The 26,840-nt window shown below is 40.8% G+C and overlaps 1 protein-coding gene across 3 annotated transcripts in view; it reads left to right on the forward strand.

Annotated features, from left to right (window-relative positions):
• Window positions 1-26,840, forward strand: part of OPHN1 (oligophrenin 1) — a 2,670,560-nt gene that overhangs the window by 2,616,551 nt on the left and 27,169 nt on the right. For all 3 annotated transcript variants that reach the window (XM_044057106.1, XM_044057104.1, XM_044057105.1), the window contains one exon: window positions 13,302-13,387. In XM_044057106.1, the coding sequence (XP_043913041.1) occupies window positions 13,302-13,347 (46 nt within the window). In that variant the 3' untranslated portion in view covers window positions 13,348-13,387. The remainder of the gene's footprint in view (window positions 1-13,301; window positions 13,388-26,840) is intronic.

Below are 26,840 nucleotides of genomic sequence, written 5' to 3' on the forward strand. Positions count from 1 at the left end.
GTTTTCTGAAAGAATATAAGCTGTTTTTCATATCTGGGAGGGGAAAAGATGTAAGAAAAGAATAGACAGCAATCAGTATAATTGGGAACACAGACTGTAGTATGCGCTTTAGCATGGGTAACCTTAATTTTAGATAATGCCTGTATGTGCAGTCAGCACTTTGGGGCAGTTGTTCCCTCCTGGAGGGTCAGACTTCATCTCTTGAAGATGTACATAGTTTTGTTTGTTGGTTCCAAGTTAGTAAAGGATGGGAATGTGTGATGATATGGGCAAGTGCAAGCATAGCCAGTTGGAGTTTTGTAAAGAGTGATATGTTCTTTGAATATCAAACTGATTTATGCAAGATACTTTTGTTGCTAATGTATTAGAACTGTATGGCATTCATATATCACACTGATTTTGTACAGATGCTTCTGCTGAAAATGTATTTGTGAGCTTTGTTGTGTTGAACTCTATCAACAGTGCACCCTGTTGAAATGAAGAGAAATGTACATGTATTATTGTAGCTGAATTAATTGTATATATTTTAATAGAGGATACTAGCACAGCAGAGATTAACTTTAAGAAAAATAAGGGAAATGTAAATGAGCTGTTAAACCATTAAAAGGCACCAAACGGTGCTGAATAGGACTGGAGACGTTGGGTCTGGGGAAGATCGTTTGTCCATTATCTCAGTGAAAAGAAGGGAGGCCCCAGGCACTGCCATAAACATTTGGATGTGTATTGTGGCTGTCTGTGCTAACTTTCTGTCTCAGCTTCAAAGGGGAATACTATAAGAACCTAAAGTCAGGTGACCAGATGAGGTCATTCTGCCAGCCCTCTTGAAAATTATGTTTTAGATATTACAAAGAGAAAACTCAGAGTATTGAGCATTCTGTTTGGGAAGCCTGATTAGAAAGACTCTCACCCACAGCATCTTACCTTGTGGTAGTAAGTAACTTAACTAGGGAACAGTAGAATTCTCTTAGATTCAGTCAGGAATATAGTGAAGCTTAGTTTAGATATTGTTTTTCTTTATTTGTCTGAGTCTGTCCATCAATGTTCTTTTCAATATTTCCTGTAATCTGAACTCTGTGGTTTGCTGTGGATATATATTCAGTGTTTTCATGTATTTTTATTAATTATTATTAAATCTATTTGAAATTTTTATTGTGGCTGTTCCTTGTAGAATGTATCTAACCTTGGTGAGAGCTTATATATTTATTTAGTGATACTGTGTGGGCCCCTCCAGAAGGCCTAGCCATTATGGTGAACTACTGCCATTTCTATTAGTATTAATATTGCACAGTATAATTGGACATCCTTTGTAAGAGCCTTATAGTACTGACTGGTGGCAGTGAATCTACGTTATAGTCTGGGCAAAGTTGGTAGAGCAAGTAATCTGTGCCACCCTTTCCCAGGTATGTGTTTGAAAATTAAATATGAAAGAGTGTGTGTGTCAGCTACTTAGGACGGGGACACAAAACACTGGGTTTGCAGAGAGGGTGCTGGAGGGCTTGGCTTGGACACTCGGCTGAGGACCTAACCCTACAGCTGTATTGGTGGGAAGCTTTATTGGGGGACTTGGAGGGAGACAGATAAAGAGACATCCAGACCTTGGGTTGAGTGTTTTCCCTGTGTGCTCTTAAGGGAAATTGTGCTTGATGTAGAGAGGTCTGCATCTGGAAATACTGAGTGCATCCATAGTGCATGTCCCTCTCCAGTGTCAGTGGTGAGGATTCAGGCTCCTTGATTACTGGCCCAGCGTGGGGACGGCACATATTGGTAGCTATCACATATTGGTAGCAGTGGTGGGCATCACAGGGTGTTTTGAATTTAGTTTTTTTTTTTTGAGGGTTTCCACTGAAACAAAAAGTCTTGAAAAATGTGACATAAGTTCAGATGGAGATAAGAAGAAACAACTGTACAAAAGATCAGCCTGCCAAATGTTAATGTATGCATGTAACACAAAAGCTGGAAATGCACATTCAAAAAACATGGTATGTGTAATAGGTGGGAACAACAGCTTTTTATCATGATGGCTGTGCTGTTCCTATTATCTTGGAAAGTGAATGACCTTACAGGTGTAGAAAAAAGGAAAGAATACTAAATTCTATTAAGAAATGTAGAGTATAAATAACAGTGTTGCAGGAGGCACTTGTGGAAAGAAATGACCATGTGCATTTGACAAAGAGAGGAATTCAGAATGGATATTCAGCAAAATATCATGGGCAGAGGAAAGGATAAGTAATTATACTGATTGCTAGAGAGGCTCCAGTAGTGATAGATGAAGGAAAAAAGAGACAAAAATGGTAGATTTGTGGCAGTAAGGGACAATTGGCAAGGGAGGAATATTACAATGGCATGATTTATATTCCACCAAAAACTGCTGTTATAGAGGTTAAGAAAAAATGGGAGAAATAATCAGCTTTCAGCAGGGAATATTATTTATAAATGGGCACTGGAGTTCGATTTGCAATAGTGAGGATGTATCCCTGGGACCTAGAAGGGACAGTATAACAAAAGAAAGTAGATTTCTGAAAACATTTGTAAAAATATTTAGTATGGAAGACATAAATTAATTAGCATGAACTCTGACAGAATTTACATATTACACCAAGGTACAATAACTGGGCTGGACTAGATAGAAATTATATTTCCCAGGAACATGTGCATTTAACTGACAGCTTTAACACACATCCAGTAACTATTTCTGATCATGCAACAATAAAAAACTAAGATAAAAATGCAGAATAATTAAGAAAAATAAGACACTAGCACTTTCCCACCTATCTCTTAAAAAGAGAGGAATTTAAAAATTTGAAAGTTATTAGGGAAGGTAGAAATATCTTCAGAAGTTATAACTATTGACTGGAATAAAATGAAAATGAAGTTTAAAATAGGGTGGAAATAAAAGAGAAAGAGATATGATTAAGAAGTAATAGATATTACTTAGAGGAGCTGACAAATGTTAACGTTTTGCAGAATAAAGGGAATCTCACAGAACAAGAGGAGTAGCAAATTCAGAGTGCTAAAGAGAAACAAGGGAATATCTTGATAAAATACATGCATTTAGAAAGACTGCAGTTAAACAACGCCAGAGCACAAAAACGTTTAGCACAATGAGTTAGGCAACAGAAGGTTGAAATGGCTGTCACCAAACTTAGGAAACCTATAACAAGAAAAATAACTAGAGATCCTGTTGAGGTTATATAGATATTTTGGAAATTTTATGAAAATTTCTATAAAGCAAAGAACTGTGTAAATCAAGAAATAGCACAACTGGAAATATTTATGGAACACTTAGTTATGCCCAAACTTCACCCCTGCCACAGAGCCCAACTTCCCAACTTCTAGCTATGCAAACGTGACTACAAGACCTCACAACTCTCTCCTGACAGCCCATCTCAATATTCGAAGTATAAATAACAAAGTTGCCCCCCTGCATGCCCTCATGGATGTACATTCATTTGACATCCTCTGCCTCACTGAAATATGGCTCAAGCCATCAATACAAGACAGTGAGGTTATTCCTCCCGGTTATAGTATACTACGACTAGACCGTAATACTAAGAAAGGAGGTGGTGTAGCCATTCTATATAAAACTGGACTACAAGTAACGTCAATAGACTCAGAACCTCCCTTAACTAGTAATGCAGAGGTACTTATTTCCAAGATTCAACTCAACAAATGGAAATCTATATATATTATCTGTATCTGTCTCCCTCCAGGCAACAATATCAGCACCTTAGAGGCTATCCTAAGCTGGCTATCCACCACCTACCCACAAGAAACGATAGTACTCGGAGACCTTAACATAAACTGGAGGTGCTGTACATGTGAGCAGCCTTCTACCCATATCAACCTACATGTTTTTTCTCAAACCATTACATCTCCCACTAGATTTAATAAACGTAATAACAATGACAGCACACTAGACTGGATCCTTACCAATAGTAATCAATCATACAAAGTAGGGACCCTCCCTGAAGACCTAAGCGACCACTCACTCACATTCCTAATCGGGTATAAGATTGAAATTCCAAACACAACCATTTATAAGAGTATAAGGTCTAACAAAAATTTTAACCTCGACAGCTTTCAGCAAGAACTCATAGCTTGTGAATGGTCACCCCTGAAACGCCTACCATTAGAATAAGCTGTCAAATACTTTAATTCCAAATTCTTAACCATACTTGACTATCATACCCCAGCTCATACAATCAGATGTAGATCAAAACCAGCCCCATGGCTTTCCAAAACTACCAAACAAAAAATCCTCCAAAGAAACAAACTCAGGACCACCTGGCTGATTACTAAATGTCCCACAGATAAATTAAAGTATAGACAATTAAGAAACAAAACCAAAAAAGCCGTTCTATCTGATAAAAGAAACTTTTACTGTCACCTACAACAAACCCACCAAAATAAACCTCAAAAATTCTGGGCTGGCATCAACAAACTGATACACCCAGGTCGATCAGTCACACCAAGCCCCTCAGGCTCTGAACACAATAGCCCCAACCAAATTTCCAATTCTTTCAATACTTTTTTTACAGAGACCATTCAATCTCTGGCCAATCAACTATCCCCTGACACAACATCTTCTTACAACACTAACAATCCACCACTATTTCAATTTCAACCTGTTCCTACATCCCTTGTCCGCACCCTAATACAAAAACTTAAACCCACCACTCTCGCTGCAGACCTCCTACCTGCAGAATATCTACAAAAAGCTGCTGAAGCCATAGCCTACCCCATAACTATCCTTATCAACAGAACTATCTCTGAGGGAACCATCCCATCACTCTGGAAAATATCACATATTATCACCCTGCACAAAGGTGGTAACTCCATTGATTTATCTAACTACAGGCCCATAGCCATATTATTCCCTCTGGCAAAAATCATGGAGAGGTGCATTCATAAGCAGCTGTTAAACTACTTACTAGATAACAACTTGCTAGCTATCTGTCAACATGGCTTCAGACCATTTCACAGCACCACCTCTGCTCTCTTATCCTTCAGCAACTGCATCAATAAAAATCGTAATAATGATACACTATCCTCAGCTCTCTTTATTGATCTGTCAAAAACTTTTGACATGGTCAACCACCAGCTACTCATAAACTTACTCAACAACTTTTCACTAGCTCCTCCTGCTATACAGTGGTTTCAGTCCTACCAAAAAACAGGCAACAAGCCGTACTATGGCAGAATAGCCTGTCTTCCCACCTCCCAATTACCCTCGGAGTCCCTCAAGGCTTCATACTTAGTCCTCTCCTCTTCTCTATCTTCACAAATTACCTACACTCTGTAATATCTCAAGCCACTTGTATTCAATATGCAGATGATTCCACATTAATATGCTCAGCCATGTCACCATCACAACTACAGTCTCTTACCCAAAACGTGTTTAGCATAGTTGAGAAATGGCTCCTTGATCGATGTCTCATTCTGAATCCAAAAAAAACAAAAATGCTATTATTCACACCCACACGTAGAACCTCCCCACTTAACTTTAATGTTACATCAACTAATGGTATCATTATATCTCCTGATCCTACCACAAAACTTCTTGGGGTACTAATTGATGATAACCTCTCCTTTGAGCCCCATATTAACAACACTATAAAAACAGTTAACAAAAAACTAGGATCCCTCTATAGAATCAAACCCTTTCTGACCCCTATAGCCAGGACCACTATTGCCCGTACCCATTTAATCTCAACCCTTACATATGCATCCTCTATCTATACTAAACTATGTAAAAGCAATATGAACAAGCTTTCCATCTCCTACAGTAATATTGCAAGATTTGCAACTGGGTCAGTCTACAGAACCCATCACTGCAACAATCTTAAACAACTAGGCTGGTTAGAACTGTCAAATCTAATTTTACTGAACCAACTCACAGTGGCCCAAAAGATACTTTACCAACCTTCAAATACTCCAATACTCACTAACCTAATCTCCCCCTACAATAACCTAAAGTCCCTGCACTCATCAAACAAACTACTAGTTCAAATAAATAAAACCAACAATCTGGCCGGCGACTCTCTGTTCTCTAACGCAGTAGGAAAAACCTGGAACACCCTCCCTGATCACCTAACCTCTATATCCACAGCGCCCTTATTTAAAACCAAACTTAAAACATATCTTAAATCTCACTGGTTATGCCCCTGTGCTAATCCAGACTAACTACTATATTTGCATCCTGACATTTCTCTACATACCAGCATAAGCTAGTTAATCCTATACTAACAATACTGTGCATGTCACTATACTTACTAATAGTGTTCTGTTTTAAATAACTATCGTATACTAGCAAACAACATATTTGTGACTTTATTGCTCAATACTGTACTTTTAGCTTACATAGTTTACTAGCAAATAATGTGTGTGACATTATTGCTCAATTAGTGTGCTTTTTGCTTATATTGTTTCAAACATTTACTGTTTACTGTACTATTAATATTGTCCTACATTTTTAGTCATCTTTGTACCTACATCCTTAGCTCTCTTTTAATAGGAATCATGATACTCATATGTCAAAAGGAAAGTAACTATGTCTTGTATATACTATTCTGAAGTGAGGAGCTTTTCTCCCCAGGCCTCCACTGAAAATGGACATGTATCCAGTTGGACCAGCCCGGTCAACAAATAAATAAATAAATTATGCCAAGGTTAGAGGTAGACGAGGCTCAATAAGTAACAGTTAAGATAGGAGGGGATGAGATACAAACAGTGATGTATAATTAATCTTCAAGAAAGTCTCCAGGAACAGATGGTATTCCTGTAGAATTTTTGAGATTAGGAGAAAAAAAGTGACAAAGATCTGGAAGATTTTGTTTATCAGTATTTTAAAAGGAGGGGAAACAGCAACATCTTGGAAGAAAGCTGTGGGGCTGTGTTACCTAAAGATGGCAAAGACCCTTCAGAGCCATCTTCATATAGACTCATTTCAGTTTTAAACCACGATTATAAAGTGTTTCTGTCTGTATTAGCTAAAAGTATGGCAGATGTGTTGCCAACATTGATAGATATGGATCAGTGTGGTTTTGTGGATGAGAGGCAAACGTTTGACAACATTAATAGAAAAATGATGGGAAGGAAGCAAAATGTAAGAAAATTCCTCTGCTGTTGGTGGGTCTTGATGTAGAGAAAACAGTTGACAGAGTAAGCTGGGATTTTATGTGTAGGGCTCTGAAAGTATTTATATTCCCTGATACAGTAGCATTAATTAGGATATATGAAGGACTGCAGGCAATAATTAAAGTAGGAGAGTTCCTCTCAGTTAAGCTGTGTTTGAATAGAGGAACTAGGCAGTGGTTTTCCCTTTCCCCTATGTTATTTGCTTTATATTTAAAGCCATTGCCAAAGAAGATAAAGGACTCAGAAATACAAGAATTTAATTGGTATGGCAATCAAGAAAAGTTTAACAGTTTGTACCTGATAAACCCAGAAAAGGACATCTCAGTGTTGTGGAACATTTTGAGACAGTTTCATGGTTTTTGGGAATATAAAGTTAATGAAAGGAAAACTAAGGCTATAGATGTAATGTATGTACCCACACATGAATTTGTTCAGCAATACCAGCATTTATGGAAACATGATACGATGAAGTATGTAGAAACATGGAATAAAAATGTTTCTGTTATGGCAGCTAAGTGTATGTGGGATGAGACTAAACAAAAGATAATACAAAAAAATGAGCAACTTGAAAATCTTATGTATGGATATGGATATTAAAATACAATCAGTGAAAATGTTTTTAGTCCCTTTAGTCTTGTGTATAGGTCAGGCATACTTTTATCAACCAGAGGAGAAATTGTGGGCAGAAATGAATAAAGACCTGAAGGAAAGAGGGCAAGAGTTAAATGGGATAAGTTTATCCTTCCAATAGAACAAGATATTTTTTGTTTACCTGATTTGAAGGGATATTTTAAAGCTACACAGTCAAGGTGCACATACATCACACAAGCAGAAGATTATAATTCAAAGTAGAAAGGGATGATGATGAAACAAGAAGGAAGTTCAACAGAGAGCGAAAGAGAGAGAGAGAGTGGGATTTTGGATGCAGATGCTTAAGGAGAATAATAGCCATAATGAAGATTATATTAATAAACCATCAGGAAAGTATTCTGATGCAGATGCTTAAGGAGAATAATAACAACCATAAAGAATATTATATAAAAAAACTATTAGGAAGGTATTCTAAGAACTAAGCCTATGTAAGAATGGAGAAAGTAGATTTTGCCAAGAGAGATGACTACAAGGAGGGGTACAGGAAATAGGCAAGAGGGGGCTGTAATTTATTGGGCAAACCCGGCAAAGGAACCAAGATATTCTGAGCTAATAAACTCAGGCAGGAAAGGTAATAGAGTGGGATGAGGCCAAGAAGATTTGGATTGCAGAGACTGCCTTCCTTACCAGGGCTTGATCTCGCACTACAAGCAAAGAGAAAGGGCTAGGGGGATTTTAAGTGAAAGACTTGCTCTGGTAGAGTTGTTAGTTGAATATAGAAGAGGAGCAGCTGTTAAAAAGGGAAAGTTAATAGGGCACATAAAATATTGCATGACAAGTATAAGAAGCTATCAGAGGAGATTAGAAAAGATTGGGAAGAGAGACTGGAAAAGCAGTTTACAGGAAAACAATGGAAAGTCATACGTATGGCTCCCAAGTATGCAACCAAGTCCAGAAGTTTAGGATCTTTAGTGGGAAGTGTCTGCATATGTATCTTTATACCGCAAGCAGATTTCAAAGACATTTTCCTCAGGTAGACAATATTCTGACAGTATTCTTGTGGGGGGGGGGGGGGTTCCTCTGGGACTGTGCTGACCAATTAATTGCTGTTCTCACCGACATATTCAACATCTCTCTACATCAAGCCACAGTACCCAAGTGCTTCAAGAATACATCCGTTATATCACTGCCCAAGAAGTCTCCACCCTCAAGCCTGAATGACTACTGCCCAGTAGCTCTCAACTCCACTGTATTGAAGTGCTTTGTGAGAGATTGGTCATTTACTATTTAACATCAAGCCTTCCTGCAACACTGGACCCAGTCCAATTTGCTTATAGATGCAATCGCTCTACAGCAGATGCCATCTCACTGGCACTTCTCTTATCCTTGGCACACCTGTAGAACAAAAACTGCTATGTCTGCATGTTATTTATTGACTTCAGCTCAGCCGTCAACACGGTCATCCCCCAACATCTTATTGAGAAACTGGTCCATCTGGGTGTTAGCACTCCTTTATGCAACTGGATTCTGGACTTTCCTATTGACAGACTACAAAAGGTATGCGTAGGCAGCAACACCTCAATGAGCATCACACTGAACTCTGGAGCACCTCAAGGATGTGTTCTGAGTCCCCTGTTGTTCACCATGCTGACACATGACTGCATTGCTAGGTACAATACAAACCACATTATTAAATTTGCAGATGATATTACAGTGGTGGGTCTCATCAGCAATGGTGACGAAAAAGCCTACAGAGAGGAAGTGAACCAACTGATTGTCTGGTGTGACAACAATAACCTGGCTCTCAATGTAACTAAAACAAAGGAGATAATAGTAGACTTCAGAAAAAGACACAACGCTCATTCTCCACTCACAATCAAAGGAGAAACAGTGGAAAGGGCGAAGAGCACCAAGTTCCTGGGGGGGGGGTGCATATCACTAAAGACTTGTCTTGCTCAATAAGCACTAATCACATTGTCAAGAAGGTGCAATAGCGTCTACACTTTCTAAGAAGGTAGAGGAGAGCAAAACTACCACCTTCAGTTCTCACAAACCTTCTACAGGGGTACCATCGAAAGCATCTTGACTAGTAATCTCTCTGTGTGGTATGGAAACTGCACAGTTTCAGACTGAAAATCTCTCCAAAGGGTGGTGAAAGTGGCAGAGAGAATTATCAGGTCCACACTCCCATCTATCCAGGGCTTGCACACTGGTCAGTGCCTCAGCAGAGCCATGAAAATAGTGAAAGACTGCACTCACCCTGCCTATGGTCTGTTCTCATGTCTGTCTTCAGGCAGGAGATACCGTAGCCGTAGCTTATGTTGCAAAATCACCAGATTTAATAGAAGCCTTTTGCCACAAGCCATCAGACTTCTGAACTCCAGTAATAACATACACTGTACTAGTCATGGAGGTCTGGAGTTACAACCCTGAAGTAATTCGCAGACATATGCAGTAACGCTATGAAAGTACAATCTTGTACCTTATGTGCAATATTAACAATGCCAAATTAACATTCTGTGCAATATGCCAAGTTAGCATTCCGTGCAATTTGAAATCTGTCTGATTCTGATCTGTGCAATATATTATTTGTGAAATATTTTGGGAAATGAAGACATGTAAGTAGAATAGTCTTGGTGCATGTCATTGTACTTGTGTCTTACTGTTGTTATTGTTGGATTAGCTTTAGTATATGTGTTATTGTTGTATTAATATCAGCATATGCTGTATGCATATTGAGTTCAGGAGTAACACAGTTTTGTTCAGTTGCATTGTTGTGTGGTCTTTTCACTTTGACTTTGGCTAAAAGTTGGAGGTGTGATGGAGAAGAAAGAGGTACCTGGAACATATGTTTTGGGAGTGTAATGAGTTGGCACATTTTAAAAATTCCCTACAGAGTACTCTATCTGAAATATTGGGTGTGCAAATGGCTGTTAATAAGGAATGATTTTTTTGAGTTGTGGTACAGGATCTGAATTTCCCAAACATAGTAAGGCCTTATTAAGTTTAATTAGGTTGACTGCCAAAAAGCAATTGCAAGAAAATAGAAATCAAAGTGTACACCAACTGTATTTGAGGTACTGAATATTATAAAAGAGATACAAGAACGGGAAGAGGGATCTTTAGAATAGAGAAGGAGCAAATTACGTAGAAGTAAATTGAAATTGTGGAAACAGTACACGCATAATAATGTTTGGGAGGAGGAGGAGTGAGGCTTAAGGGAAGGCAGGACAACAATTTTTTGTAATGTTGGACTGATGATCGTAGCTTAGAAAATGTATGTGGTATAGTATTTAAATGAAAAAATGTTAAAATGATTTGTTTTCTTTTTCTCTTAATGTATGTATTCCTATATCTTGAACGATAATTTAATGAAGGTGTTTAAAAAAAAAAAAAAAAAAACATTCCCTCAGCATATGACTGGTCTGCATGATTCGAGATAACCATGTTTTGCAGCATGCAATGTTCTCTGGAAATGTCCTGCAGGTGGTGACAGAGATGTACTGTAATGTTCCCTGTGTGAAGCATCCAGGCACTGGAACTGTGCCTTCAGTGGGCTGTATGCATTCTGACTGATGTCTCTCCTTTGCACATAGCAAGTATTGTAGCACTGTTTGGTAATGCTGTGCGAGTTCCTAACAGCCATCATCAGCCAGGGTTCCATTGGGTATCCTGCATCACCTGAAACACAGTAGAAATTTATTGGGGGGGGGGGTGAAACCTATGAACACCGTGTTTTATGCTATATAGCCACATATGACTTAAGCCTATTGAAAAAATATATGGAGTTTTCTGCAGACTCATAATTGTAATATACCCAGTGTGCCACATGTTTTGTCTCTGGAAGGTTCCTCTAAGAAATATAGAAAGTGTTACCCATACTTCATCCTCTGGTATAAGAAATCAACTCATTTCTACAAGTCCTGTTTGTGGGTAATACATGGCTACTAATGCCTGTATATTAGCTTTCTACTTATACTTCATCCTCTGGTATAAGAAATCAACTCATTTCTACAAATCCTGTTTGTGGGTAATACATGGCTACTAATGCCTGTATATTAGCTTTCTACTCATGAAAATGGTCTGTCAGCTACTGGTCACTTAGTTGTGGTATGTTATCCATTGCAGGTATCATTTTCATTCACACTGCCTGCTGCATTATGTTACTGGTTGCAAGGTAGTGGGACTGATTATTAGTAACACTGGTTCATAGACACTGATGCTGCTCTGAGCATGTTTGCTTAGTGCAGCTCTCATTAAAGTTACAGTATACTGTTTATTCTTGTAGGGGCACTTAACTTGCTGTATACCCAGTGTATCTTGTAATTATGAATTATGGCCTCCTTTCAGTTATATTTATTTGTATCTCATTATGCACTCATTAAACTATACTCCATCATTTTTGTATCATTATGTGATTATTTATGTTTTCCTTGCTGCTCCGTTGGGCAATCTGCTAACTGTGAACTGCTTATGTTTACTTCTCTCATAACAATGTACTACATACTATGCAATTTGACTGTGAATCCTGGCCTGTCTACATCTCTTTGGTAACACATTACTAAATATTGGGACTATGAAAGCTTTGAGTGTAGAGAGTTACAGTCAGTGGCTGTGAAGGTATGAGTGGGAGTATAAATTTAAGTTTAGTTAATTAAAATTCATAATATAATCTTGTGGTCATCTCTGTAGGGTAGAATGGGACAGCAGGTAAAGGGTTATTAAAATTAAGTTAACAAACGTGCTGGATGCTCTTAAGACCCACTGGTTTTAAGAATACAACAAAATAAGTTGGGTGAGATAAGAAAAAAAGTTTACTCATACAGAATTCTGCTCTGGCAGCTGTATGAAGAAAACCATGAAATCATATTTGTTGGACTTAATAGGGACTCTAGTGGTTTCTTAGTTTGAATAGGTGTGCAAAATAACTGTGAGGTACAGTTTTCATTCTAAGTAATGAAAGAAAGTACCAGAAAACACAGTGCTAATTATGTTTGGTGTTCTCAAAGACAAAATATATTGAGTTAGTAGCAGTAGTTGAGACTGGAACTGAACAACCTGATGTCGGTAGCTGACAAAAGACAGACTGGTTCTTTTGTGGGTGGAGTTTTTTTATGTAGTGACAACACTGGAGACATTTAGTATCAGAAATGCAGAAAATATGGTAACAGCTGAATTGTTTTATTCAAGTTATTATGGTAGCTGGATCCTGTCATGAACCCTGAGAGTGGTAATAACCTCTACTTGCTGTGTTGCACTATGACAGTGACAGGAAAGAACCACTTGAGTTAGGAATTAGGATTTAAATTGCATATTTTGCATTAAACTCAGCAGTGCAGTAAAAGCAGTAATACAGATAAAGCACATTTCACATTAGGAGTTAAGTGATTGCTACATACTTTTTAACCCTGCGCTTACGTAAGTGCCACATTACTCTGTATTCTTTCTTGCATTCATTTTGCAGTAGTTTCACCTTTTTAAGTTTTGTCTATAGCTTATACTAGATAATGCATTGACATTTCTGAGTTGCTTAGCAACTGCTTTTTAATAACATTTTTTTCTCTCTTTTACAGCCTTTCTTTTCCTGTTCCTAAAGTCCAGCTAAGTGATGAAAGCTGAAGTACAATTTTGGTTGACAGTATTGCGTGAACACACAGTGGTAATTACAAGTTTAATTTCCTTAGACTAAACATTGCTTTATGCATATCCTGAAATGCTTCATTCAGAAATATGTTGTATACACATGGGTTTAATTGCAGTATTGACTTCTTCTTACAGCAAATATTAAATATAAAAATATTCTTTTTCCAATCAGAAGAGAGCCTGGAGGCAAAAAATGGAAAACTAAAACACTAGAAGCCCATATACATTTAAAATATTACTTTGAAATACGAGTTAGGAGGACTGTGTGCAGTTCTCAAATTAGCCGTCAACATAGCAGTTGGACCAGAAAATCTTCTCCCCACTAAGTTAAACCAGTATGTAGGCCAGTGTCACTTTTCAGTATTGCAGAGTAGCAAATGCAAAAAGTACTTCCTGTGCTAGTTATGATTGGCCACAGTGCTACCCAGTTAGTCTCGACCAGTGCGACTGTCAGTCCCCTGTCTACTAATGTTGTTGTTTGTCTTTCGGCTTTTCCCGGTTAGGGGTCGCCACAGCGGAACTCTGGTCTACTAATGATTGGCAGTAGATTTTCACGAACGCCAAGGTGCCAGCTCGACGTTCAACCTTCAACGAAGGCACGCCCATTTACGCATGTCTTTCAAATGCCCGCCCAACCACGGGGAGGATATGTAGACTCCACACACAATGCACTCCCCGCACTCCAACCAAGAATCGAACAGGAGAACCTCTTGCTGTGAGGCAACAATGCTACCGCTGCACTACCACGGATTCAGTCCCTTGTCTACTAATAACTGTGCATAAAGGAGGAACAATCATGTGACTCTGAGTCACACAGTGGATCCATGAGCAAATACTCAGAGTGAAATACACATACAGAACCCAAAAGCAGAAAAAGAACAAAGGAACAGAGGTGTCAGTGTAGGCTGAAGGAATGAGTAGGTGATGGAAAGGGGGTAAATGGAGAGATGAGTTAAACAAGCAGGTTGTGAAGCAGCTGTATAGCTAAGCTATGTGGAGGAAGTGAGTTTGGAAGGAAAAATGGAAACCGTCTAAAGGCGATTGCTACAAATGCAGATAATGTAAAATAGTTATATTGAAAATCACTTTCAGTGAACTGTAAATTTGCGCTTTCTTCACTGTTGTGCCACCATGGTCTTAATATGTATAAGTGACAATGTAGGGGACCCAGCAACAAAAAACACTTTGCTTTCAGTTCACTGAAAGTGATTTTCTCCATGACAGTTTTGCACTATCTGCAGTTACAGAATTAATACAGTTATCATGGACTTTTTGGAGTATGATGGAAACTAGGGTGGCAGCAGACAGAGGTAAGCATGTGAGTTACCAGTGGTAGTTACTACAGTGAGGAGGAAGACTTTTACAGTAGAGGAAGACAGCTTAATTGCAGGGGGGGGTACGGGGAGAAGATGGCTAGATAGAGCAAGTTGAATGTCAGAATAATGACAGAACTGGCAAAGCACATGACAAACTGAGTTAGGGAGGAGAAGGGAAGCAAGAAGAAACGCATTGCAAGGTGGGAAGCAGGTAAGTATGAGGGTAACTCAGTATTTATGAGGAGGAAATGCAGGCCAACATGCAATAGGTAAGCAGGGAAGAATGGTAGAGGTGAGGTTCTGGGTATATCAGATGTTGAAAACGAAAAAAGACACCAAAGCAACACTGTAAACACCGTTCCGAAGACAAAATGTCTTGGTAATGTGAAAAGCAACACAGGTGCAACTCGACTCGAACAGGCAGTAAATAACTGTTTATTAACTACTCAAGGTAGTAGTACATATTACATCTGACAGATGAAAGCGCTTAACTGTTATTTTATTATTTTATGTGCTACTACCTTGAGTAGTTAATAAACAGTTATTTACTGCCTGTTCGAGTCGAGTTGCACCTGTGTTGCTTTTCACATTACCAAGACATTTTGTCTTCGGAACGGTATATCAGATGTGCCTGCCAGATGGAAGGAAGAGGAAAACAAAGAGAAAGTAACAACAGACACTGCAGTAGCAGAGATAGATACAAGAGGAATGAGTGGCAGGGAGAGTTAAACAGAACAAGTAGAGATCACTAGACCTAAAGATGAAGGTGCAGGTAACAGATGACAGGGAAGAAAACCCTCAATGACAAATGAAAGTAGGAAAATCAAAAGAGAAAGGGAGGGGGTATGAGCCCAAACATTAAATGGTTTGGTGGCTTAGTTTGTAGGACACACTCTGACAAGAAGAATTAGTTGGACCAGCAGAGAGAGAGCATATGATTCTAGTGGATGCGGAAACATTCTGAGAGTTAACTTTAGTGAAGAATGACTGGTGTGACAGGAGTAGTTAGAAGGGACAAATTGTGCCCACACTCAGATGTCCAGTGAAATGTTGCGCTTTGGTAGAAGGTACCATGAAGAAGGTAACAATAATGAACAGGGAGCTGGCCATAAGCTGTAGGGAGCTGTGAAGTGTAAAAGCCTTCTCTAAATTGTTAACAGTACCAGTAGCACTCAGTGTCAGGATGGGCAGGTTAGAACAGTGCAGCTTTTGGGAGGGGAGGAATCAGTAAACTCTATTTATGTGCTTATTTTCAAGTATATTGCAGGTATCATGTTCACTGTATAATCATGAATTAAATTAAAACAATATCCACTGTATTTGCTATATAAAATGTTACCATGTAAAATACAGCTCTCCAGATTATAGTAAAACACACTACTACATACAGATGAATAACACTGTTTTCCTAGCCACCAAATAGGCAGAACAAACCAATTAACATAATCATTTAACAAGGATGTGCAGTATTGATGGGTCAGGTGCAGAGTTCTCATTAATATTCAAAACCCGATGAATAGAACAAGCCAGTAGAACTTGACTGGACAAGAAGCAAATCTTTGGCCACATTTCTGACCCAAAAGGTCAGTCTGCCTGCTATATATGCTAATATGACCAATAAAATCATATGCTTTCTTTAAAGTAAATCTGCAAAAAAAAAAGTTCTTTCTGTTCTTCTTTCCCCCCTTATCCAGATGCTTGGGCCCTATTGTAAATAAAGTTGAGACGAATATACCCACTCACTTTTGTTCATAAACCATTAAAAAAATTCAAAACAAAACCAGACCCTGGCTCTCCACCCAGCATCAGCAAGCCTCCATTTTGAAGGTACCATCTTGATGTGGATCTAAAACACCAGCAAAGTCCAAAATACAGTAAGAGAAAAAATACTTATGTGGTTGAATCCAAAGAAGAGCTGTCTGTCAAGGCACATATGACCTATAACAAAGGACATATTAATCAAAGCAGGAGATGACTAACAACACCACTGTAACTTTCCAGTTAGCTAGCAGGAAATGGCCATACTATGTTGGATAACCAGTGTCAAGTCAGAATGTTGCAGTTTACCACCAATCAAGTCACAAATAGGCAAATTGTAAATCAAGTCAAGGTGCACTGTTCCAAGCAGATGGTAAGATTTCCAAGAAATTAACAATGAAACAGATGATAAAGGTCAATCTAGCTTACAGTGGTATTTCAGAAAAAGGTACATACCAAACAGAAAACCAAAAAAAAAAAAAGTCATTAAGCTCAAGTCAGAGAAATGTAAACAATGTAGTGTAGTAAAACACTATATTGTTTTCTAACAGTCATCTGCTGCCATCTTGGATATTCTGAAGTGTTCTTCAGTTTCATTTGCTCACTTGGCTGAGGAAGAAATTGATCAAAGTACTGAGACAGTCAGGGAAGACATGAGAATAAGCGGATGCATACAGCAGAATAAACACAAAAAAGCACAGCATCAACCTCTAGGAGACAGTAATGGTTAAAAAGGGGCTACAAAGATTCATCGAGTAGGTAGTACCTTTAAATCAAGATGTATAAAAGTGACAGAAGAAAGCAGAGGATAGCACTGCACTAGCAAGAGAATGAATGATGGGTGTAAGGACAATGTCTAGAGGAAAAGGTGGAAGCTAAGGGAAAGTAAGCTTGAAAGAACTATTAAGCACTGTAAGGAGCTTGAGAATGGAATTTTCTGAGTTTCAGACAGTAATAGCAGGAGGATAGACAGATTAGTAAGGATAAATAAATAAATGTCAGCAAGCAATACAAATAAATTTACACATGACAGTAGCAGGATATAGAATTCTTCCAAAGGACAGGAGAGATGAGGCTGGAAATTGAGTATCTTAGGAAAGGTGTCAGATATGCAATAATAGAGGATGAAGAAGTAATGGGAGGAGAAGTGGGAGATGAGTGTGGATCAAGTTAATATCAGCTTATAAGTAATCAGGAGAAAATAGTGAATACAGGAAAGATGAGGGATAGACAACATATTATGGCCTCCAACTATCTCAAGTAATGAGGCTCGGATAAGAGAGGTTTAGGAAACAGAATGGAAGAAAATGTAATGTTGGAAGACTGGAGCATTCCAACATCGAGTAAGAAAAAAAATAAAACTGTAGGTATGTTGGCTTCATATGGCTTCACAGAAAGGATGCAGGATCAAACTAGAAAAGGGTGCATTTAATGTTTGGTATCTTTCTTAATGGATATACCCAGTTCAGGCCTGTCCACCAGTGACAGTTTTATCATTTTTGTCTTGGAAGCTCTCGTGACTGGGAACACCTGTACTTTATACCTTCCTGTGCTATGATATTATCTTGTTCCAGCTTCATGCGAGCACCTGGCCCTCAGAATCTGCTACTTCTTCTGCTCCTTGTACTTTTTGGATGTCTCAAATTGCATATCATTCAAAAGTCCCTACAGCAGATGCCTAAAAGCAAATCTACAGATTGCCCCTTTGGCCTTTAAATTACTAGTCAAGACCCACACCACCTTTGCATTTACTGTCTCAGAAAAGAACAGAATTAAAGCAGTGTTATGAGTGCCAGTGGTTCGAGCTGACTACCTGCAGACATTGAAGAAAGATGCTCCTGGCCTTCAGTGTTACTAGATGGATGGTGGTGGTGCATGAAAGTTCTTCATGTGGAAATTGAAAGGAGGGTCTCACATATGACCTGTTATCTGAACAGGAGCACTTTCACAAAAAACAAAACTTAGAGAGTAGACCATGACCTTGCCCTAATGGAAGTAAGTTTATTAACAAAGTGACACTACAGTCCACTGTGTACCCATGCAGCAACACTGCAATGCTCAGGTTATACTGGCCAGATGCTTGATTTTTAGATCGGATGTTGTCCAAGTCATCATTCATCACCATAGGGTCTAGGATTTGAGATTGGATCCGAACCGACAACAAGGCTGTAGCTCCTCCCTCTCCCATGATGGCCCACTGCCCTCTAACCCCCAGATCTCATTTGTCATGTATCCTGTGTAGACGCACTTCCATTGCCTCTAGCTAAGATAAGTGATTTCATAATATTTTCTTCTAACTTCAGGGTAGTTGTTAGTGTAGTTTAGTGTTAATCATTTTCTATATAGTGTGTTACCTCCCTTCCTTTAGCTTAGATCTTTAGTGATAGTGTGTGTTGGGTTTTGACTCCCTTTTTATTGTGGCCATTAGGGCTGGACTGCTAAAGTTTGTTGATGTGTCTAGTGTCTTAGTGTGCTTAGTTTAGTTGTTTTGATTATGGCGGATAAGCCCTCAGGCTTTAAGAAATGCTTCTTGTCGGTTGGAAGATGCCTAATTCCGACTCGTACGAGGAGTGCTTGTATTGTTTGGGCGTTTCGCACCTGGAGGTTGAATGCGATATTTGTGCTCCATTTGATCGCAGGACCTTGGCAGAGAGCCGCAACAAAGGTCTGGCTCAGGGGGGATACTTTGTTTACCCCTCAAAGGCTTCCTCTTCAGATCCAAAAAGGAAGACCACTTCTTCCCAGCCAGGTCCTTCAAAGAAACCTCAGCTGTCAAGATCCTAAGTCTGCAGATTCAGTCCCAGCGTAGTCCATCTCAAATCCAAAGTCTTCTGAGCTGAGAGCTGCAGAACTGCCTCTCAGATCCAGGGCCTCTTTGGATCAGAGGCCCTCAGATCCGACCAAGATCAGGCCAGCCTCAGATCCAGTCACGTTCATCGAATCTATCAGCTGTGTCGGCTAGGCTTTCGGGTCCGATAGGTTCGTCAGATCCGATTATAGTCTTGGAGGAGGTAGTTGTCCCATCTACCTCCAAACAAATGATACAGTCGGCTCTGAGACATTGGAGCTATACCCCAGAAGATCGCAGTAGGACAGGGAGCTCTCCCTCTAAGTCCACCCACTCTTCTTCCTCCTCTAGGCCTTCGAGGAGTCTCTTGCCCTCAGATATGAACATGATGATGAGGAACTTCCTCAAGGCCCAACTAGAGTTGGGGCTCTTGGCTTCCCCTGCCAATCCGGCTAGGGGGGGACCTCGCCCCTCCTGGTTTCTCATTCTCCTCTTCCAACCCTGGTGGATGTTCATCGTGTTACCCTGCTGCAGTCATCACCATTGGGGAAACTTTTCTTGCCTCAGACCGATGTCAGAAAAAGTTAACAATTGTATTTCTTGTGGGAAGCAAATACCTCATAAGGATTTTCATTCTTATTGTATACCTTGCCTAGGCCCTGATCACGACGTCACTTCTTGTCGTTTTTGTGCTTAGGGTTTAATAAGCGTACTATTAAAAGACGATTTGATTTCGCACGACACTTTTTTGGTAGAAAATTTAACTATAACATGCTGTCGGAGCTACCGACTACCGGCGTGCACAAAAAGTGCAGGGACAAGGACCGACAGCCCAGGCCTAAGCCCGATTCCGAGGCCTCGGTTGATCCGGTCGCTGGTTCTCCGGTTATCAGTGAGGCTCCGACGCAGCCCCTGACTACCGCAGTTCTGGAACCCGAGACCGCTACTGATATTTTGATGGAATGTACTAGGCCGACGCAGCCTTTTACTTCAGGCCCTTCCGACGATTTACCTTCCAAGGACGTCGGTGCTTCAGAAACGCCATCGGTTTCTGAAGGTGTATTCAGACCGACAACTCTTACAGTCAAAACGTTTTCCAAGTCAAAGACTCCTTCTAAATCAAAAAAGACTACACTTCAGCCTCCTGTTCAAGGCCCTATGCCTAAGAAACAGATGCTCAAAATGGCTGAAGATTTGATTTCTCTTATCAGGGGTTCTCAGCCTCCTCCTGACAAAACGCCTAGACTAGAGGAAGATTCTGTTTCCTCTGAGCAACTGTCTGTTTCTTCAGATTCCTCTGAGGACCAAGACTATTCCTTCCTTATGAAGATTCTGATGCTGAGGATTCTATTCCCTCAGCTTCTCCTCCTGAAGACTACTCTTTTGGGGAAACTTTACACACTATGAGGGAACATTTTCACTGGGAAGGTCAGGATTACTCTGATTCCAAGAAAAGGTGCAGAGAGTTTCTTTTACTCTCCCAACACAGACCTCTAGCCATCCCTCCTGTTTTGGACATTGTGGATGATGTCTATTTAGAATCCAGTTTCAACCCAGACTCTCTACCTCCTGCTCCGGCCAAGCCTGACAGATACTACAGAGTTCCTGATTCCCAAAAATTTCTTTACAAAAGCCCAGTAGCTGACCCAGAGACTATCTCCCAGGGTCCCAAGGGGGGGGGGGGGCTAAGGCTTCCATGGCTAAAAACCCAGTACCTTCTGAAAGGGATTCTAGAGCACTAGACAGGTGGGGGAAAAAGGTTTGCACCTCAGCCACATTAGCTATGAGAGCACTAAATTGTCAATTTCATATGCTTAAGTATCAGCAATTTCTGATTTCTCAGTTAAAACAAAAGATAACCTCCCTCCCTCAACTATCTGAATTGAAAGAAGTACAGGATTTGTTGCACGCCACCGAGCAGGTGGGCAAACATACCTTACAATGTGGGTTTGATTCTTTAGAGGCCTCCTGCAGAGCAGCTGTCACTGGATCAGTTATACGTAGGCATGCCTGGTTAAAGGAACAAAGTCTGCCTGATCATGTTAAAGCAAAACTACTAGATGCTCCCTTACAGCAGGATGTTCTTTTTGGAGTTAAAGCAGAAGAAGTTTTAAAGAAAATGGAAGATAAGGCAAAATCAATGCAGACAGTCAAAGATTTCCTACAAGTACAACCCCCTCGATTCAGCAGAAACTGGCCAACAAAAAAATGGTCCTTTCCAGCCATGGACAGACCTCAGAGGGGTAAATACAGGCGACCAAGGGGCAGAGGACAACCACAAGCCCAGTATAAACCTTGCCATTGGGGCACTACAAACCAGAAGGGAGGAGAAGACAGGTCTCAACCCACCAGAAGGCAGACTCAATGACTTGCACTTCAGCTGGCCAAACAAAGCTCTTTTGTCAGCCCCCTTGGGGGGAATACTAGCACTATTTGCAGACAACTGGCACATGGTCACAAAGGACAAATGGGTCCTAGACATAATTTTATGAGGATACAGATTCCACTTTCACACCTTACCAATGAAAAGAGGAATGCCAAACCTGCCACAAAATCAAAGGGCAGAGGCTCAAAAACAAATTACAGCTCTCATGACCATGAGAGCCATTCAGCGGGTACCAACTCAAGAGCAAGGCCAAGGATTTTACTCAAGGCTCTTTCTAGTACCCAGAAAGGACAATGCTTGGAGACCAATTCTGGACCTTTCAAGTTTAAACACTTACTTACAAGTCCCCAAATTCAAGATGCTAACACTACAGCAGCTACTTCCCATGTTGGGCAAGGAAGCATGGCTGGTAACGTTGGACCTCAAGGAGGCATACCTGCATGTCCCTATCAGACAAAGTTGCAGAAGATACCTCCGTTTCATTGCAGGTTCAACCCATTATCAATTCTCTGCACTGCCCTTTGGCTTATCTACTGCACCCAGAGTTTTCACAAAATGCCTGGCACCCAGTAATTGCATACTGCAGACAAAGAGGAATTCAAATATATCCATACCTGGACGACTGCCTCATCCAAGCAGAAAGAAAAGACATTCTCTTACATCATCTGGCGTTTGTGCAGCATCTACTAAATTGTCTGGGGTACACAGTAAACGAAAAGAAGTCAAAACTAGTACCCTCACAAAAAATGACATTCCTGGGTGCCAGCTTGGACACAACGGTCCAGAAGGCTTATCTTACACCAGACAAGCAACTTCAACTGACTCAATATTTCAAGACAATGGCAACAAAGACCCAATTAACTGCAAGAAAAATTTTGCAGGCTTTGGGCTTCATGGCATCTTGCATTCTGATAATACCATTTGCAAAACTGCATATGAGGAAATTACAGTGGTACCTAAAAAGCGTATGGTCTCAACACAGCCACAGCTTGGACACAGTGATATCTCTCATTCTCTGCCTTCAACAGGAATTTCTATGGTGGGCACAGGCATGTCACCTCAACAAGGGTCAGCCTTTCACCTTGCCCCCAACCAGGCAAACTATCACAACAGATGCTTCAGACTATGCCTGGGAGGCACACATGGCAGGGCAATGCATTCAAGGCCTATGGACTGCAGAACAAAGAAAACTGCACATAAATCAAAAAGAGATGCTAGCTGTACAGAAAGCTCTGACAGCCTTCAAGGATCTACTACAGCCAGGACAACTTGCAATAAAGACGGACAGCACCACAGTAATGTGGTACATAAACAAACAAGGGGGCACACATTCCTGCCCTCTTTGCAGGCAAGCAATAATCTTATGGAACACAGCTCTGGCCTACCAAGTCCAGTTACAAGCTCAATTCCTGCCAGGACAGAAAAACACATTGGCAGACGACCTAAGCAGAAACATCAAAGATCCCCACGAGTGGAAACTAGACCCACAAATATTTACAATGATAACTCAAAAATGGGGCCTTCCAAATATAGACCTGTTTGCCAGTCCTCAAAACTACCAACTGACAAAATTCTGTACAAGGACATTCCACCATCAAGCTTGGAAAGTGGACGCTCTCTCCTTCAGTTGGAAAAACCTAACAGCATATGCCTTTCCTCCATTACCTGTTCTCACAAAGGTTCTTTTGAAGGTCAAAAAGGAGAAACCTCGACTAATTCTCATAGTCCCAGACTGGCCACGCCAGCACTGGTACCTGCTATTGAAGAATATGGCTCACAGCCCACCATGGATATTGCCTCAAATACCTCATTTGCGCACACAGCAAAACAAACAGATTCTACACAGCCAGCTCAAAACCTTAAACCTGGCTGCATGGCAAATCAATTAAGCATCCAACCAGCCCCTCTTTCACAAGCAGTACTGGATGTTATTCTGGAAGCCAGGAGGCCAAGCACCAGGAAGGCTTACTCGGACAAATGGAAAAGGTTTTCTGCTTGGAACCAAGCTAAAGGCCAAGACACAACTCAGCCTCATATACCTCACATTCTACAGTATTTAGCTGAGATGTTGCACAAAGGACTTTCCTTCTCCTCAATTAAAATCCATGCTTCAGCTATTTCAGCTCACTACGACACAAATCCACCTTTATTTTCAAATCCTCTTCTAAGGCAGTTCCTCAGAGGGGCAAAAAACATTAGACTACCTAGAAGAGCTCCTACACCAACATGGGACCTCAACTTTGTTCTGGAAAAACTAACGCTACCTCCCTTTGAACCAGCTTTCTCTGCAGACCTTCAGTTCCTATTTTGGAAGACTGCCCTGCTCCTGGCAATAACTTCTGCCAGGAGAGTCTCAGAATTACAGGCACTTATGGCAGTGAAACCTTTCCTCATTTTTCATCAAGACAGAGTTTCTCTACGAACTAATCCTTCCTTCATGCCTAAGGTGGTTTCCAGTGTAGCATTAAATCAAACCATCCACCTACCCACTTTCTTCCCCAATCCACAGAACAAAGGTGAGAGACTCCTGCATTCCTTGGACATTCACAGGCAGCTTCGTTACTACTTGGATAAAACTAAGGCTTTCAGAAAAACTGACCAGCTCTTTGTATCCTATGCTACAGTTTCTCAAGGGAGGGCCATATCCAAACAAACCATTTCTAAATGGATAGGCCATTGCATACGGTTCTGTTATACCCATCATAGGAAACCAGTTCCCCTGACCATTAGATTCCACTCTGCCAGGGCAACAGCTACCTCTACAGCCTTTCTCAGGGGTGTACCTACCAAGGAAATTTTAGAAGCTGCAACTTGGAGTAATGTACACACCTTCACCAAACACTATCACTTACCTCTTTATTCGAAGTCCAGGGCGGGCTTCGCCACTGCAGTTCTGCAGGGCCTCATTGCCTCCACTAACCCTCTGTGATAACTCCACCCTACCTTAGCTTTGGGACTCAACCCAAGTGTGATGACTGCAGCAGGGTAACACAATGAACATAGTACAGTTTTGTACCTACCATAAATGTAGATGTTTGAGTGTTCACCCTGCTGCAGTCCAGGTTACCCTCCCTCCAACCCCTCTCATCCTGTCGTCAGGCGGTCCCGCAGTCGGCTGGATTTCCAAAGTCTTGGTCCGACGTCAGTTGCTGTCACCTCATCCCTGACATCAGAGCGCCAGGGGTACATATACTGCAACCGATGCCATTTTCTTCAGTTTTTCTTGCCCCAGATGTCAGGTGCCCCCAAAAAGGTGATCCAAATTAGTACAAAATGGTGAGAACACTGTACAAACACAAAATCCCTTCAGCTATAAGCAAATACATCAGTAAGGCATAGCAGAGATTTAGCCAGTAGATGAGCCCGCCCTGGACTTAGAATAAAGAGGTAAGTGATAGTGTAGCATAGGATACAAAGAGCTGGTCAGTTTTTCTGAAAACCTTAGTTTTATCCAAGTAGTAACGAAGCTGCCTGTGAATGTCCAAGGAATGCAGGAGTCTCTCACCTTTGTTCTGTGGATTGGGGAAGAAAGTGGGTAGGTGGATGGTTTGATTTAAAGCTACAATGGAAATCACCTTAGGCATGAAGGAAGGATTAGTTCGTAGAGAAACTCTGTCTTGATGAAAAATGAGGAAAGGTTCCACTGCCATAAGTGCCTGTAATTCTGAGACTCTCCTGGCAGAAGTCATTGCCAGGAGCAGGGCAGTCTTCCAAGATAGGAACTGAAGGTCTGCAGAGAGAGCTGGTTCAAAGGGAGGTAGCGTTAGTTTTGCCAGAACAAAGTTGAGGTCCCATGTTGGTGTAGGAGCTCTTCTAGGTGGTCTAATGTTTTTTGCCCCTTTGAGGAACTGCCTTAGAAGAGGATTTTTAAATAAAGGTGGATTTGTGTCGTAGTGAGCTGAAATAGCTGAAGCATGGATTTTAATTGAGGAGAAGGAAAGTCCTTTGTGCAACATCTCAGCTAAATACTGTAGAATGTGAGGTATATGAGGCTGAGTTGTGTTTTGGCCTTTAGCTTGGTTCCAAGCAGAAAACCTTTTCCATTTGTCCGAGTAAGCCTTCCTGGTGCTTGGCCTCCTGGCTTCCAGAATAACATCCAGTACTGCTTGTGAAAGAGGGGCTGGTTGGATGCTTAATTGATTTGCCATGCAGCCAGGTTTAAGGTTTTGAGCTGGCTGTGTAGAATCTGTTTGTTTTGATGTGTGCGCAAATGAGGTATTTGAGGCAATATCCATGGTGGGCTGTGAGCCATATTCTTCAATAGCGGGTACCAGTGCTGGCGTGGCCAGTCTGGGACTATGAGAATCAGTCGAGGTTTCTCCTTTTTGACCTTCAAAAGAACCTTTGTGAGAACAGGTAATGGAGGAAAGGCATATGCTGTTAGGTTTTTCCAACTGAAGGAGAGAGCGTCCACTTTCCAAGCTTGATGGTGGAATGTCCTTGTACAGAATTTTGTCAGTTGGTAGTTTTGAGGACTGGCAAACAGGTCTATATTTGGAAGGCCCCATTTTTGAGTTATCTTTGTAAATATTTGTGGGTCTAGTTTCCACTCATGGGGATCTTTGATGTTTCTGCTTAGGTCGTCTGCCAATGTGTTTTTCTATCCTGGCAGGAATTGAGCTTGTAACTGGACTTGGTAGGCCAGAGCTGTGTTCCATAAGATTATTGCTTGCCTGCAAAGAGGGCAGGAATGTGTGCCCCCTTGTTTGTTTATGTACCACATTACTGTGGTGTTGTCCGTCTTTATTGCAAGTTGTCCTGGCTGTAGTAGATCCTTGAAGGCTGTCAGAGCTTTCTGTACAGCTAGCATCTCTTTTTGATTTATGTGCAGTTTTCTTTGTTCTGCAGTCCATAGGCCTTGAATGCATTGCCCTGCCATGTGTGCCCCCCAGGCATAGTCTGAAGCATCTGTTGTGATAGTTTGCCTGGTTGGGGGCAAGGTGAAAGGCTGACCCTTGTTGAGGTGACATGCCTGTGCCCACCATAGAAATTCCTGTTGAAGGCAGGGAATGAGAGATATCACTGTGTCCAAGCTGTGGCTGTGTTGAGACCATACGCTTTTTAGGTACCACTGTAATTTCCTCATATGCAGTTTTGCAAATGCCATTATCAGAATGCAAGATGCCATGAAGCCCAAAGCCTGCAGAATTTTTCTTGCAGTTAATTGGGTCTTTGTTGCCATTGTCTTGAAATATTGAGTCAGTTGAAGTTGCTTGTCTGG

Source organism: Protopterus annectens, chromosome 15.part0, assembly GCF_019279795.1.
Source record: "Protopterus annectens isolate FY-2018-M chromosome 15.part0, PAN1.0, whole genome shotgun sequence".
Lineage (NCBI taxonomy): Eukaryota > Metazoa > Chordata > Ceratodontiformes > Protopteridae > Protopterus > Protopterus annectens.